Genomic DNA, 17,583 nt, shown 5'->3' on the forward strand with positions numbered 1-17,583 from the left:
TTTATTCTTTTCTCTATACACAATACACACAATGTGTTTGTGTGTGTGAGAGAAAGTGTACTATATATGCATTATATCGATTTGATTTGAGTTTAGTTTAATTTAATTTTTTGTTAAAACAAAAAATAATGAAGAGTGGACGAAATTTTTCTCAACATTAATTAAATCAACCTAGTTAAAGCACAATCAGTTTTTTTTTTCTTCTTCGATTTGACTTTAGTAATTGACATTTATATTGCCAAACGACCTAATACAATTAATTTTTTTACAAAATACGCGTGCGTACACACAGTGATATTCACACACACTTGGAGAGATTATTTATTGTAATAAACTTGATTTAGGCGTGTTGACATTAAGGATTCAAGTTTTAAGGTATGACTTCTATCTTTTTCTTCATTTATGTGTTCTTAATCTTTATTTTAACTACAACTTTTAAGGTATGATCTTTATCTTTTTTCTTTGTTTATGTGTTTTTAATGTTTATTTTAAGTAAATTATCTCTCTCTATATATTGATATAGTGAGTGTGGGCGTGCGTGCTGTGTGCGCACGCGCACGTGTGTGTGGGAGAGATAGGGTATTATATATGTATTATGCCGATTTGATTTGACTTCAGTTTGATTTATTTTATATTTTTAATACAACTTTTAAGGTATGGTCTTGATCTTTTTTCTTTGTTTATGTGTTCCTAATCGTTATTTAAAGTAAATTATATCTCTCTATATATTTATATTGTGAGTGTGGGTGTGTGTGCTGCCTGCGTGCACGCACGTGTTTGTGTGAGAGAGATAGAGTATTGTATACGTATTATGTTGGTTTGATTTGACTTTATTTTGATTTATTTTATTTTTTAATACAAAAAATAGTCAAGAGTGGTCAAAGATTTTTTTCAATCTTAAATTAACGTAGACAAATCACAAATCAATTTTTTCTTCAATTTTGACTTGACTATTTGACATGTCTACAGCTAAACGACATAATGCAATTAATTATTTACTTTTTATACTATCCGACTATACATTTTGTTGTTCTCTTTTTTTTTTTAATCATTTTTTCTATATACAATACACACACTTTCACCTATATATACACCTCAAGAGACTATTCCTTATAATACACTTTATTTAGGCGTTTTAAGATTAGAACTTCAACTCTTAAGGTATGACATCTATATTTTTCTTCATTTATGTGTTCTTAATCTTTATTTTAACTAAATTCCATATGTATATATCTTTATTGTTATATATATGCATGTGTGTGAGAGAGAGAGAGTATTAATGAGTACGAGAAAGGATCTCCTCCTACTGATTTGAGTATGTTGATCAAAGGCAAAAGGGACAACACCCCCATAAGGTAAACTCTAATTTTCTTTTTTAGTAAGTTTTTAAAACATGTGATGTAGTTAAATTTTTAAGAAATTATTTTTCAATAAAATTGATTCAACTTTGACATAAGATTTTTATTTTTTAATAAATGAATTACATATTTAAAATTATACAAAAAGAATTTATAAGTAATAATAAATTATAATGTATAATATTTAAAAGACAGAAAAAAAGGTCATGAAGGAACATTTGAGTCTCAAATTTAAAATGTACCATATATATGAGAGATTATTTATTATAATATACTTGATTTGAGTATGTTGAGATTAGAGCTACAACTTTTACGGTATCTTCTTTTCTCTCTCTTTATTTATGTGTTCTTAATCTTTATTTTAAGTAAATATTCTCTCTCTCTCTATATTGTGGGTTTGTGTGCGTGTGCACGTGTGTAAGAGAGAGATATAGTATTATATATATTTTATGTGAGTTTGATTTGAGTTTAGTTTGATTTATTTTATTTTTTTAATACAAAAAATAGCCAAGAGTGGACAAGGCATTTTTTCAACCTTAAATTAATGTAGACAAATCACAAATCAATTTTTTTCTTCAGTTTTCACTTGACTGTTTGACATGCCTATCGCTAAACGACATAATGCAATTAATTATTTACTTTTTGTATTATCTGCACTGTATCTACATTTATTATTATTGTTACTATCCTTTTCTCTCCACAAAATACATGAATACTATATATATTTATAGACGCACACATAAAACTCAAAAAGAAATATTCATTATAATGCACTAGATTTGGGCGTGTTGAGATTAGAACTTCAACTTTTAAGGTATGATATCTATCTTTTTCTTTATTTATGTGCTCTAAATCTTCATTTTAAGTAAATTCTATATATATGCGTAGATCTTTATTGTTATTTTAAGTGAAATTCTATCTATCTAAATCATATATATATATATATATATATATATAAGTTTTGTTTGATTCAATTTTTTAATACAAAAAAATAATCAAGAGTGGTCAGGAATTTTTCCCAACATTAAATCAAACTAGTCAAATAACAAGTCATTTTTTCTTTACTTGACTTGACTGTTTGACATTTATATTGCTAAGTGACAAAATGTAATTTATTATTTACTTTTTACATTATCTGCATTAACTTTAGATTTTGTTGTTTTTCTTTTTTATCCTTTCTCTATACACAATACACACACTTTCACCTATATATACACCTCAAGAGACTATTCCCTATAATATATTTAGATTTAGGCGTTTTGAGATTAGAGCTTCAACTTTTAAGGCATGACGTCTATATTTTTCTTCATTTATGTGTTATTAATCTTTATTTTAACTAAATTTCATATGTATATACCTTTATTATTATATATGTGGGAGGGGGGGGGGGGTGAGAGAGAGAGAGAATATTAATGAGTACGAGAAAAGAGCTCCTCCTAGTAATCTAGTGTACTTTTTGAAGGAATGTGCGAGAAATGTGCAAAAATTACCTTCTATGATTTTTATTTTTTTTAATTTGAAATTAATTTATTACCAAAAAATTATGTGACGTGTGGGACCTATTCTGATTGTTTTCTCATTGTTGGTGTGCTGTTGTGAAGCGCAAATGGCCACTCACGATCAGAGGCAAAAGGGACAACGCCCCCATAAGGTAAACCCTAATATTTTTGTTTACTAAGTTCTAACTACATGTGATGCAGTTAAATTTTAAGAAATTATTTTTACAGAATAATTTTGACATGAAATTTTTATTTTTTATTTTTTTTACAAAAATAATTTATAATTCATAATTTTTGAAAGAAAAGAAAAAAAAGGTCATGAAGAAACATTTGAGTCTCAAAATTTAAAATGTACCATATAGATTGGACGAAAGAATATATTATACTATTCTTTGTATTTACTCGTCCGATTTCCAGTTGTTTTGCTTTAATCTTTTTTTTTTAATTTCCAACCGGTGTCTGAAGCCCACATTGGAGCATCAACTAAAGCCTCATAAAGTAACAAACGATATTACGGCTAACACTACAAAAATACACATAGAAATTAAAGAGTTGGGACTTTAAATAAATAAATATTTATTTATTATTTTTATAAAAATAATATTCCATCCATTCCAATTACGTGGCACCTTTAGAATTTCAAGAGTTATACAAGTTTCACTTTCATCATAATTTTTTTCATATATCTTTAAAATATTTAAAATTGACGATCATCATAACTTATGCTATTTTTTACGTAGTTTATGAATATATATTTATTTCTTTTAAGAAATTTAAAGATATTTCACGGTGAATGTCAATTTATATTAACAAACTACATAAATAGTAGTTTAAGTCACAATATTGGTCAACTTAAAATATTTAAAGGATATATAAAAAGTTATGGTAAAATTTAGATTGTTCGACTTTTCCGCGAAGCGAAAAGTTCCATAGAAATTGGGACATAAGGAGGAGTAATGAATCAAATAAATTAAAATAGAGGAAGTATTTGTTATACCTATAGACTGTTCATGTGATCAAGATTTATGCTCTATAACAGGTTGTTTATGTTATTCTGATAAATTTCATTTCGAGTCCAACAGAAGATACAGGAAAGGATGTTAATAACAAAATAAATAAATGGCTAATGAGTTGAATATGTATACCTGATCACATTTTGCCCCCTCATTCAAAATTCTGGTGCAACAAAAGAAGTTCAATAGCGCCCTTTCATAGCATCTAGATACTTGTTCATCGCCAAAACTAGAGGCCAGTATGAGCTTCACTTAAGTTGGATTATGAGTAGGTCAATTTTTAAATTTCTTGTGTTTTCTGTAACTTGCAGGAAAAGATTTGTAAAGTTTGCGGTGATGTAAGTTGTCAAATTGCAACAGTAACCGGCCATGACTACAAAGATGTTGTCATGCACGAGTAAGTTCTCTCTTTATTTTTAGATATGCTTTCAAGCATGTTGTGGCATTTAGTTTTATTATATATTGTTTGTGTTTTTTATGCACACATATTAATTCTGTCATTTCTCTTCCTTTCAGGGATTCCCGGGTAGACTGTTATAAAGATGCACCAGATAATTGGTGTTGTGAAAAATGCCTCAAAAAACAAAACAATGAGAACTCTGAGGGATCAGAGTTACATGCCTCTGCAAATATTTGTCAAAGCACTCTTCCACCAAAGAAACGTAGCAAGTTTCTTGGTGAGAACTGGAAAAAAGAGGAACAAATCAGGAAAACAAAGTATATACCTGTTGATGAAGCAATTGGCCTATTGAATTCCGTCTCTTCAAGAGTTATGTCAACTAAATCCAAGACTACTGAAACTCGAGGGAATTCAAGCAAACCTAGAACTCAGATTTTAGATATTTTTCCTAAGAAGAGAACACTGCAGTATTCTTTAGGGTCAACAGGATATAAGAAACCTCACAGTTATCTAAATTTCAAAGAAATAGAACCAAGCATAAAACAAATTGAATCATCTAAAGGTTAATTCACTAACATTTCTTGTATTCATTACTTATTCAAATATATTCTTTTTCTTTGTCTATATTCATTAGAAGTTTCATTTTCTATCATATGCTATTATACTTTCATCTAGTTGATGTAGCCTGCTTGTTAGGTCCTGAGAGAGTTACCATTCTAGAGCATAAGACTTTCAATGCTGTGAAAACGAGTGGAATGATGAATCCACCTATGACACACCCTTGTGATCCTGCTCTAGCTCATTCCTGGAAGTAAGTACCCTTCATCATGTACATTTATTACTAACTGAAATTCAATTCATCTTTGTTTTTGGATGACCCATCATTGCTGACAGTAACCTAATCAAACTCTCTCTCTCTCTCTTTCTTTCTCTTTTTTTAAGTTCCCTATTGATAAGTATGGATATATATGATGTTCAGTTATTTCAGTAAGTGGGGAGCATTCAATCAGAAAACATGTTCTCTTTTTTTTTTTTTTTAATTAATAGTCTTTCTCTTTCTTTTTGTATTTCAGGGGAAGTTTTGAAATCTCAAGTGCTTCAGAATTTGTTCAAAGTGACCTCAATGATTTCATCCAAGCTCATTCTCCTTCTAGAGTCAAACGTAAGGTGTATGATTTATTAGCGCTATTGCCTCATACACTAAAATTTGAACTTGTTCCGCGCGAGGACATTTGGACAAAGCTATTCAATAATTATTGTCCAGGTAAAGAAGACATAGGACTATATTTCCTTTCAAGTGAGAGAGAAAGGTTAGTTTTTGCTTTAACCAACTAGTTGTAAAGGGGTAAGGGTTGCAAAGTAGAAGTGCACCCTTGCCAAAGAATATTTTTACTAGAGTCTGAATTGAATTTCCTATTATACGTAGGTCTGGGATATATACCTCTCTGGTGGAGTTCATACGTAATAGAGACTATGTGATGAGAATGATGATAAATGATGTTGAGTTGCTTGTACTTGCATCCACAACCCTGCACAATGATTGTCAAAGTACGACTATAGTTAATCTCTACATTGTTTTCTTATTTATTGAAACTTTAGGTTATGTTTATATGATTATGCTCTCTAGGAGATAAATATTGTAGAGTTATCTTTCACCTTGAGATATTCTTGCAGAATGGAACAACGAGTACTTTCTGTGGGGATTATTTTACCGCATCGGACAAAACACAGATGGATGTGCCGAAGGGGGCAGCGACGAAGTGATTGATATGGAGATAGACATGATAGCTGGAGAAAATGTGTGAATGTTGGACACTGTGGTCTCAACAACTAGTTTCATCAATAACTTTGATTTAGATATTCAACAGAAACCGTTACTGTTGCTACCTATTTGTACCTTTCTAGCTTATTGTTTTTATCTGTAGTACTTGACGTATTTGTACTGTTCCTTTTTAGTTTTCCTTATAACAATCTATTACCAGTTTTTGGGAGATTATTTTGCTTTCACATTGCTATTCGACTTTATCTTTATTACAAACTCAACTATTGGATTTGTATGTTTTAGCTTCCTAGTATAAATTGGGTCAGCATGCGTCTTGGCTTAACTGACTTAGATAGCTGAGTGTCGTCACATTTAAAAAAAATTGTATATACGTCTTGATTCAACTAACTTGGGATAGTTGGATGCCATCATAATTTAAACATGTTCATTCATAATCTAACTGGAAGTAGTCATTATATATGCTTCCTTCTTAGTATGGTATTGTTGTTTTACACACAACACACTCGTAGGCACGAGATGAGGAGTTGCTTGAATGGTACGCATTCTCCGTCTCCAACTTTGAAGTTGTGAATTCAAAAGACATTGAATGATGAAAATGATTTGGTGGTTGTTTTCACCGATCACCTGGAGCAAACTTAGTGTTCAAAGAGCATAAAAAGCAAAACACATAATTTTTTTAACTGAAAAATCCACAAGGATTTAAAGGTGTAAAAACGACAACCTAAACCCCTCAATGAGAACTAAAATTTACACAGTGAGTTTACAAGGACTGGACTAAAAAACTATCTTTAGACATAAAAATAGATGGAAACAATTATAGTAATACCATCACAGGCATATATAGGCATATGCCCATTTCTGCTCGTACAATTTAAACACAAGTCCCAACAACTAAGGGATTTTTCAGGTACTACAAGTGCTATTTACCTTTAAAGGGATACTAAAAATATACCAGGATTCGTTTCTTTCATCAATCACACACCAAACATATCCGATATATATTAACTCTGGAGTTGTTTGATCATGAAAATATTCATTTTATTCAAAATCAGTGTTATTAGTTATAAACTTTCAAAATCTGACTTTTTTCTCTCTTTTGTTAAAAATATAACTAAACTTAACTTCTTAAATTTCAAATAAAGTAAAAATATATTTCAAATCAATGACCAAATACCTACTTTAGTATTCCAAAATATTTGATTTTTTTACTGCCGTGTGCGAAAAAGATGTGAATATTTGGATGTTCAATAATTGCTGCATTATCAAAAAGCTAGCAAAATAGTGAAAAAGAAAATCCCCAATAAACACTTGAAGCAATAAGTTTGTCAATCAATCAAAGCGTGATGATGCTAATGCAATACACTTTCCAAGATTGAAGACAAAAAGAGCTAATTTAGATTAGATCAAAAGTGAAAAAAGAAAACAAATTAGAATGCTATAGTGTCACACATAAGATTTGAATGAAAACATGTTTTATAATGTTGCACTTTATCGAGACGCACAAAAGAGAAAAATAGGAAAAAAGAAAACAGACTATGAAAATTCATACGAGAGAATTCAAATTAGTATGCTATAGTGTTACACAAAAAATTTGAATGTATCTTAAGCATTTTTGAATCCTTTGTGAACCTTTTTTTCCCTATAAATAAACAATTTTACTAACCCCAATGAACATTGGAGTACAGGAAAAGAATAAAAAAACTGAAGTATGGTCAGTGAGCCCTTTGCATCAGAGGTAACTACCTCAGAGAGTACAACACATACACAGAAATTGCGAGTCTCTAACCAATTAGCATGTCTTCTACCTCTAGCATGAACTTCTTGGATATGAGCAGAAACTGTACAAGCAAAAAAAAAGATGGAGAGTTCTGAAAGGACAGCTAGGATCCACAACCATTCCCCATTTCGGCATTCTGTCCCTAGTCTCGTCTCGAGATAAAGATACATCTAGGTGATCCCAAGTTGTTACACACAAATCTTCTGACGGAGCTTCACGTAAATTTACTTGATTGAGAAATGCTCCATCTCTTCTTTTTTTTTGAGAACTGGTAAATGTTGTATTCAGCATTAAGGATATTTAACTCAGCCATGCTAAACCCAGCTTTCTCAACAAACTTGATTGAGAAATGCTCATCTTCTTTGTAATCTTCCTATTGATAAGTAGGAATAAATTTATAATACTTTTGGTTATCAGCATAATGTTGGTCCCAAAGGAGATGGCTAGTGGTTAAGATATAGGAGTAACACCTTTGATTATTCTACAAACTACATATATATTGATAATCTTACTTTAATTTGAGGGACTTTCATCATTAAACAAGAATACAAGTTCTCTTCTCTATAATTAACAAGTCTTTCTCTTTGTATTTTCACGGAAGTTTTGACATTTCAGGTGCTCTGGAATTTGCACTTAGGATGCTCAATAATTGTATCCACGCCCATCCTCCTTCTTGAATTAAAGGTAAGATGTATTCAACAATCATCGTTTGGTTCAAGAAGATATAGGACAATATTTCTTTGCAAGTGGGAGATATATGTTAGCTTCTACTTAAATTATCCATCTGTAAAGGGGTAAGGTTTGCAAAGTAGAAGTGTGTCTTTGCCCAAGAATGTTTTTACTAGAAATTGATTTGCATTTTCCATTATATGTAGGACTGAGATATATATTGTTTTTGTGAAATTCATGTGTAGCAAAGATTTGGTGATGAGAATGCTTATAAATGATGTTGAGTTGTTTATACTTGCATCCACAACCCTAATACAGGAACTGGATGGAAGTATAAGCAGTTCAACATCATTTACAAGCATTTTCATCACCAAATATTTGATACACATAAATTTCACTAGAGCAATATATATATCTTAGACCTACCTACATAAAATGAGAAATGCAAATCAATTTCTACTAAAAATATTCCTGGGCAAGGGTGCAGTTATACTTTGCAACTCTATCCATTTTCGAATAGATATATAAGGTAGAAGCTAATCTTTCTCTCTCACTTGCAAGAAAATATAGTTTTATGTCTTCTTTATCCAGACAATGATTGTTGAATAAATTTTGCCCAAATAACCTTATGCGAAACTACTTCATACTCAATAGTATTAGGCAAAATTCCTAAAAATTTCTACATCTTACATCTAACGCTAGAAGGAGGATGAACCTAGATACGATTATTGAAAATCTGATGTGCAAGTTCGAAAACATCTAGGATCTCAAAACTTCCCCTAAAATGCAAAAAAGAGAAAGACTAATAATTGCATAGGAAAGAACTTGTAAGGCTGTTGAGTGGTGCAAATTCAAGTAAAACATACATCTTCAACTACTCTACATCTCATTAAGTTACTTAACTGAAATTTTTAGAAAATAAATAATGTATGGCTCCCATATAACCGACTTACCCATAATTTCTTGTTTCCCATAACTGAAAACAGAAAATAGTCCATAATACTATGATATAGAGTGAAATGATAAACCCGAGTGGAATGATGAACCCACTTACGACACCCTTGTGATCCAACACTTGCTCATTCCTACAAGTAAGCTATACACTTCATCATGTACATTTATTACTAATTAATATTCAGCTCATCTTTGCTAGTGGTCAGCTAAATGATTAACTTGCTCTTCTTTGTAATTTCCCTACTGATAAGTACAAATAAATTTATAATACTTTTTTGTTTAACAACATAATGTTGTTCCCCGAGAATATGGCCTAGTGGTAATGGTATTGGAGTAAGACCTTTTATTATTCTACAAACTACATATATATTGATGATCTTACTTTAATTTGAGTAACGGGCAGCATTCTCTTTTCTATAGATAATAGTTTTCCCTTTGTATTTAAGAGGAAGTTTTGACACATCAAATGTTCTAATGTTTGCACTTAGGATGCTTAATAATTTTATCCACGCCCATTCTCTTTATAGAGTAAGACATAAGGTGTATGAGTTCTTAGGGATATTGCCTCATACTCTTAAATTTGAACTAGTTCCGCGTGGGGGATATTTGGGCTAGTCTATTCAACAACCATTGTTCGGGTAAGAACATATAAGACTATTTCTTTGCAAGTGGGAGAGAAATGTTAGTTTCTACTTTAAATAACCATTCAAAAAGGGGGAAGGGTTGCAAAGTAGAAGTGTGCCCTTGCCCGAAATGTTTTTACTAGAAATTGATTTGCATTTTCCACTATATGTAAATCTGAAATATATATTGCTCTAGTGAAGTTCATGCGTAGCAAAGATTTGAAAATGAGAATGTTTATAAATGATGTTGAGCTATTTATACTTCTATCCACAATCCTTAACAAAAACTGGATACAAGTATAAAAAGTTCAAAATCTTTTCTAGCAAATTTTATTTACTCCTGTACTTCCATCCAATTGATGTAACATGCTTGTTAGGTCCTTGTAATTCTACCATACTAGAGCATAAAAGTCCCAATGCGGTGAGAGCGAGTGGAATGATGAACCCACTTTTGATCCTACTCTAGCTCATTCCTGGAAGTACGTTATACACTTCATCGTGTACATTTATTACTAATTAAAATTCAACTCACCTTTGCTAGTAGTCAACTAATTGATTAACCTCCCCATCTTTGTAATCTCTTTATTGATGAGTACGAATAAATTTATAATACTTTTTTGGTTCACAACAAAATGTTGTTTCCAGAGGAGATGGTCTCCTCTAGTGGTTAAGGTATAAGAGTAACACCTTCGATAATTCTACAAACTACATAAAAATATTGATAATCTTACTTAAATTTAAGGGAGGGATAGGCAATATTCAACAAGAATACAACTTCTCTGTAATTAATAGTCCATCTCTTTGTATTTCAAGGGAAGTTTTGACATCTCATTTGCACTGGAATTCGCACTTAGGATGCTCAATAATTGTATCCATGCTCGTCCTCCTTCTAGAGTTAGACGTAAGGTGTATGAGTTCTTAGGGTTATTGCTTCATATTCTTAAATTTGAACTAGTTTCGCGTGGGAATATCTGGGCTAGTCTATTTAACAACCATTGTTCGGATAAAGAAGATATAGGATTGTATTTCATTGGAACAAGGAGAGAAAGTTCGCTTCTACCTTAAATATTCATCCGTAAAGAGGTAAGGGCTGCAAAGTTGAAGTGCACCCTTGCCCAAAATGTTTTTAATAGAAATTGATTTGCATTTTCCATTATATGTAGGCTTTGAGATATATACTACACTAGTAAAGTTCATGCGTAACAAAGATTTGGTGATGAAAACACTTATAAATGATGTTAAACTGCTTATACTTGCATTCACAACCTTGATACAAGAATAAGATGAAAAGTATAAGCAGCTCAACGTCATTTATAAACATTCTCATCACGAAATCTTTGATACACATAAACTTCACTAGAAAAATATATATTTCAAACCCACATAAAATAGTAAAAGCAAATCAATTTCTATTAAAAATATTCTAGGCAAGACTTTGAAACCCTTGTCTATTTACGGATAGATATATAAGGCAGATACTGACCTTTCCCTCTCACTTGCAAGGAAATACAATCATGGCTTATGTATCCGAACAACGATTGTTGAATAGACTTTGCCCAAATAACCTCACGCTAAACTAGTTCATATTCAAGAGCATTAGGTAAAAGCCTCTAAAACTCCTATACCTTACATCTAAATCTAGAAGGAAGATGAACCCGAATACAATTATTGAATATCCCAAACGTGAGCTCCAAAGCATCTAAGAAAGACATGATAACATACACTCCTACGCTCTAGAATGGTAGAACCACCCGACAAAAAAATAGACTACATTAATTGGATGGAAGTAAAAATAAATAAATTTAGCGATGAAAGCTTTACAGATATGTATGGCGTAGCAGGAATTATTTCGGAAGATAATATCAACAAGAAAGACATGATAACATACAGTCCTGAGTGCAGCAGCAACAGGACTGAGTGTAGCAGCAATAGAAATTATTTTCAAGAGCTTTGTTTATTTCAGTCCTGAGTGCAGCAGCAACACCCAGGACAATGTATTCAGGCAGAATGACATCTGGAATTTCGGGTGGAGATCTGGTGCATATATTTCAAGGTTTATCCTAAGGTAGACAAATTAATAAGGAAGTTAAAGAGTATACTTACCTGTTGATGAAGGTGGATGCATTAGACCAAAGGGAAAGGACTAAAGGATCAGTATATGGCAAACAAGTGTAAGCAAATGGTTCTGAAGCAACTAAGAAAGCACCCAAAGTGAAGTGGCAAACCCAAGCACACTGCATTAGTTTTCTTGTCCATCCACAGAAAAATGTCCGCAGCTGCCCATAAGAATTGACTAATTAGATACATAAACACAATCAAGCAAATATAAAAGAAACTGCATAACTGTTTAACTACACATCAGACATATCTACTGAAGCTTCAAATTCTATGAACTTCAAAAGTAGGCAAAAAAATGGGTTTGAAGAAAATGGGGTAGAAAAGACACGTAGGAGGTGAAAAAACATTGGGCTATTTTGGGTCAAGCAAAAGTAGATAAACTTGCTATGTTTCTTTGGTTGCACAGTATATCTTTGCTGAGGCATGTAACTTGTATCCCTCGTGAGCCTCATTTTCTAAATGAATACTTACCCCATTGCCAATATCACAATTTTAAAACCACCAATCCAATAGTGCATCCTCACAATCGCACAGCACACAATATCTGAAAGGAAGAGACAAGCAGAATTTAGGACTATGTATACAGGTACTATCTAAGAAAATTAAATGCCAGAACAAGCTAATGAAAGAAGCAATGTATCATTTAGGTGGAACCCGATATCCAATACCATTAGGATACGATAGTCAAGAATGCCAGCTAGATTAGAAAACTTGAAGAGGTCCTTATTCTCCCTAAGAGTTAACATCACTTCCATTTAGGCTTTTAAAGTTCTATTCCACTTCTCATCCCTACTTAACATTCCATAAAAGGGAAGCATAGCTGATAATCTAACTAGTAATTTTCTTAAAGAGGAGCATCCCCTTGTGTTAAAAGATCAACTTATCCCTTAGAAATGGCAAGTCAACCAAAAAAGAAGGGATTTCTGATTGGGACAATGTTTGAGGCTTAAAAGAACATATAGATATGACACTAGGTGATGAAGCAAGTATGGACCAGAGATTCATGACTTTCAGCTCGCCTAACTGCACTTTCATGTTAAAATAGAGAGAGAGAGACAGAACATACTGGGGCATGTCATTATTTTTGCACTAATAACAGTGTAAAAATCAGTTCCAATATGTCATTTATTACACAAAGGTATATTATAACCAGCAATCTTTATTAAGCTCACATGATTTTATATGAAACAAATCCCCATTTTGCAGCAGACGCATATCAAATGCATTGATTGCATTCCATGTGTTATCCAAATAAATTATTTCCTAGAATGTTTTTTGGTTACATCTCATCTAGACAGAAATACTCCAGTACTCCTCCTTAAGAAACCCTTAAGGAGGTAATGGATAGTAAAAGCCAGGGTACAATGCTAATTTTCCTCCTGCCATTGTAAATACATAATAAGATATTCGATCTGCTTCTCTTTTGTCAGAATACCCTTTATCTGTATACTTATTCTATGTAGGTAACCATTGTGCACAACAAATTTGTCTTCAAAAAACCCGAACATCGGTAGAAAACTAATGGCGGGGCTAACATTCTCCCCTACATCTTCTTTTGGACAAGAAAAGGGGGGTTTTCAGAACAACAAAGACAACCGATTGTAGGACTTGTGACAATTGAACTACACTCAAAATAATTAGGAAAAAGCACCAAACAAACAACAGTGTATTGATTACTATTGCCTAATGGAGAATAATTGAAGTTGCTAATAGTTATGGGACAATGATTTACATCATAGATCACTATAGTTGATAGATTGTTTGACAAATCAAATCCTGAACTTTAGTACCATATTGTTGATGAAGGAAAAGAACAATATGTTGAGAAAATCAAGGTTTACTCTTAATTTGTCCCTTAATGATGTACAAGATATTATTATAGCACTTGTACTGAATTCACGCTTATTATAGAAGGAAAACATACTAGAGAAACTTACTTGAGAGTTGAGAACTTTAGAAGTTAATACTGCCTACTCACAGTATGTGTGACATGTCATCTCTTACATCTGATAATGTAACAACTTTTGAAAGATAAATATTTTAACCATCAAAGACTGCTAACCATAGCAAATCATTTAGCGAGCTGGTCAAAGGTACCAAATAGTTCACCTCATCATGTAAGTACTATTTCACATGTATCACTTCTCTTTTGTCCAAGAACTGCATCTTTTTATAATGCACGTATGGATACTTAGGATGACACTGATCCTTGCTAGGCATTCCAATCGTTCTGTTGGTTTGTGGTGAACCCTATTTATCATTAAGGTGCATTTGCTTATGAAGTGACATTTTGTATATTTTTGGGTATAATCAAGGCCTAGACTCATGTGTAACTTAGAAGTTGTACAAACACTATACTCATGTCATGTTTGATTTGGTAAAATTTCTAATGTAGCCTTCCATGGCTTTTTTATGACGTTATCGATTTTATATCTTAATTTTCTACTTAATGAATTGCTCACTGTTTTATAAGATAATGAAATTCCTTGGACAAAGCACAGCCGAGTGCGATAAGTTTCTGTATGCATAGAGTCCTATGGGCTATAAGAAGTTCTTTCCACCACTCGAACCCGTAACCTCTGTGTCACGTGACAACAACTCTACCAATTAAGCCAACGATTTCATCGTGCCGTATATATCTAAATTATATACACATACACACTCTAGCAAATTGACTTTTCAAGTCATAACCCCCACCCCCCAACACACACACCAAAAAAAAATTAAAAACTAACAATACTTTCAGACATTTTCAGACACTATACAAACTATATACACATACACACTCTAGCAAATTGACTTTTCAAGTCATAACCCCCACCCCCCAACACACACACCAAAAAAAAATTAAAAACTAACAATACTTTCAGACATTTTCAGACACTATACAAACTATATACACAGGAAATCTTTTTTATTTTCCATTTGCTCATTTCCCATTTCAAAAACATCCGAGAATCAGAAATCCGAAATTTCATCCGTTAAATGAAACACATCTTTCAGAAAAATTACTAAAAAACGCTTAATCGCCACGCTAATCATCATCCTAACAAGAATTCAGTCTTCGCCATGAATTTATAAATAAAAAAGAAAGAATCACATAAGAATTAGCAACGGGAAAAAATAAACAAATAGTTATACCATGTGAGCCTGATGAATGCTGTGTATACGTAATTCCTTTTGCATCGGACGGTGAGAACTCCACGGCGGCACGCCGACCAAAAAAAAAGATCCGAAAAGGTTTTTATAAAAATTAATAAAGGAGGCCGAATTAAATCGAATGTTCATTAGGTTAACTTTTTTAACCAAAAAATAATAACTTGCAAATGTAAGTCATTTATATTACAAAAAAAAAAAAAAACTAATATTAATGGTACTGTTATCAAACGATATAAATTTAGAAAAAGAATAAAGTAGAAAGGTCTTATTTATTCAGAGATTTTTCATAAATCTTATTTATAACGAAAGAAAATTTTTATACTCCATATAATTAGACATTCAGTATAATACAAATTATTTATAACAGGTACTTTTATTTTACAAAATTTGGCGTGTTTTCGTCTTCTTGCTGCTTGTTGTTTTCTTCTCTTTTGAGAAAAAAATAAAAATCATTTCAAGTGAATTATATATGTAAAGATTTAAAATATTAAAATTATTTCATAGTTGAATTAATAATGTTTATAGATAATTTTATAATAATCGATATTGAATAATTAATATATACTTGTTTCGGCAATTTCTAGTGTGTATTTTGTTTATAGATAAGATATATTGCATAGTCGATATATTTTTTCTATAATTTTTGACAAGCTATAGTATGTAGTCCATATATAGTTCTTATAACTCGGCAAGCTATAGTATGTAGTCCATATTGCTATGTACGTTAAAAGTCAAATTATTGTTATATAAAAGTCATTTAGGTGCTTAAATTATATATATATCAACCTAGTCAAATCACAAAACAGTGTTTGCATGTTTGCCTTTGACTGTTTTGATTGTATACCCTAGATAACAAATTACAATTAATTATTTACTTTTTATATAATTTGCTTATAATTTACAATTATTGACTTTACATTTGTTTTATCTCTTTTTATCCTATATATATATGCTCTATAGAATAACTTTTATCTCGATAATTGTAGAGTTTTCGTTTTGCTCATGACAACCCATTATCAGTTCTTGTGAGATTATTTTGTTGTCACAATGTTTTTTGATGTTATCTTTAATAATTATGCAATTGTTGGATTTGTTTGGTTCAGCTTCCTAGTATAAACTGGATCGTTATGCGTCTTGATTCAACTGACTTGAATAGCTGAGTGCCATCATCACATTTTTTAAAATTGGATATATATCTTGATTCAACTAACTTGGGATAGTAGAATGTCACTATAGTTTAAATATGTTTTTTGTTCATTGATAATCTTTCTAACTGAAAGTGGTGATTATGTATGCTTTCTTCTTAATATGGTATTGTTGATTTACACACAGAGCCGTTAAAATGGACTTGACCCTCGAGGCCAGTCCAATCCAATCCTTGAAATAAATGGGATTAGGCTTAATTTTTTTGGCCCATTTAGAAATGAGGCGTTTTAGCCCACCCCATTTGGTCCATTGGCCTCGTAGGCCCAGCCCGCAAGTCTTAGTGGCCAGCCCTTGGGCTATTAATTTTAAAAGATATTTATATATATATTTTTAATAGTGTATTATTTGTCAAGATTTTATCAATAAATATTTTGAAAAAAGAAAAATCAAGTCTTTTGCAGTATCATCTTGTATGGTGAATTATAAATGAAAAATGAACTTCTTAAGGAAACAATGTCACATGTTAATTCAAATGTGATCGATGGTGAAAGAGGAAGAAGAAAGGGAAGCGCGGCCGTAAAACTTTAATTAATGGGTCATGTAATATTTAGTAATTTAGATTTGTTGAGTATTTAGGTTGCCTTATGTTGCTATAAATCTTTTAAATCAACTAGTTTTTTTGTGGGAAAATGGTGGAATGATCAACACTTATCGCTAAATATTACATTAATTATTATGTATTTTTGTAAGTATTCACCGAAGTACGAGATTTATAAATGAATTTTTATATGAATTGACATCGTATTTATAGACGTCAACATTCGATACTCTTTCTAAATGAGTAATATTATTTCTTTTTTGATTGAAGGATCAACCTGTTCCAACTTGTGGCCGCTTATGGTTGGATTAAACTGCTATTTTATTGACCCTTTAATTAAAAGGGTCAGCCCGCTCCAACCCATTTAACTCTCTAGCTCGTTAGGGGGTTAGCCCATTTTGACAGCTCTACACACAAGACACTCAAAGACACTAAATTAGGAATGCTTCAATGGTAAGCACTCTCTATCTCCAACTTTAAAGTCGT

The 17,583-nt window shown here is 31.7% G+C and overlaps 1 protein-coding gene and 1 long non-coding RNA gene across 3 annotated transcripts; one reads left to right on the forward strand and one right to left on the reverse strand.

Annotated features, from left to right (window-relative positions):
* Positions 1 to 1,567: 1,567 nt before the first annotated feature.
* On the forward strand, positions 1,568 to 6,276 carry LOC104646591 (PHD finger-containing protein 1-like). Its single transcript, XM_019213069.3, has 8 exons — positions 1,568 to 2,172; positions 2,960 to 3,009; positions 4,182 to 4,267; positions 4,387 to 4,832; positions 4,967 to 5,081; positions 5,344 to 5,580; positions 5,697 to 5,818; positions 5,945 to 6,276. Exons 2-8 carry the CDS (start codon positions 2,965 to 2,967, stop codon positions 6,073 to 6,075), a joined length of 1,182 nt encoding a protein of 393 aa, XP_019068614.2. The 5' UTR covers positions 1,568 to 2,172; positions 2,960 to 2,964; the 3' UTR covers positions 6,076 to 6,276.
* LOC104646592 (uncharacterized) lies at positions 4,834 to 15,579 on the reverse strand. 2 transcript variants are annotated; one of them, XR_740712.4, is made up of 5 exons: positions 15,336 to 15,579; positions 12,666 to 12,738; positions 12,180 to 12,352; positions 5,927 to 6,677; positions 4,834 to 5,799 (listed from the first exon to the last, which is right to left on the reverse strand). It is a non-coding gene; the product is annotated as an uncharacterized lncRNA (long non-coding RNA). The 2 variants fall into 2 exon arrangements; XR_003246110.2 differs by lacking the exons at positions 4,834 to 5,799; positions 5,927 to 6,677 and having other exon boundaries at positions 7,596 to 12,352.
* Between the last annotated feature and the right edge of the window lie 2,004 nt (positions 15,580 to 17,583).

Source organism: Solanum lycopersicum, chromosome 3 (genome assembly GCF_036512215.1).
Source record: "Solanum lycopersicum chromosome 3, SLM_r2.1".
Lineage (NCBI taxonomy): Eukaryota > Viridiplantae > Streptophyta > Magnoliopsida > Solanales > Solanaceae > Solanum > Solanum lycopersicum.

Excerpts from the sequence above, each read along its gene's own strand:
- LOC104646591 (XM_019213069.3), top strand. The coding sequence starts at position 2,965 with ATGGCCACTCACGATCAGAGGCAAAAGGGACAACGCCCCCATAAG. Across the intron at positions 4,268-4,386 it reads AAAGATGTTGTCATGCACGA|GGATTCCCGGGTAGACTGTT; the intron begins GTAAGTTCTCTC and ends TCTTCCTTTCAG. Across the intron at positions 5,082-5,343 it reads GCTCTAGCTCATTCCTGGAA|GGGAAGTTTTGAAATCTCAA; the intron begins GTAAGTACCCTT and ends TTTGTATTTCAG.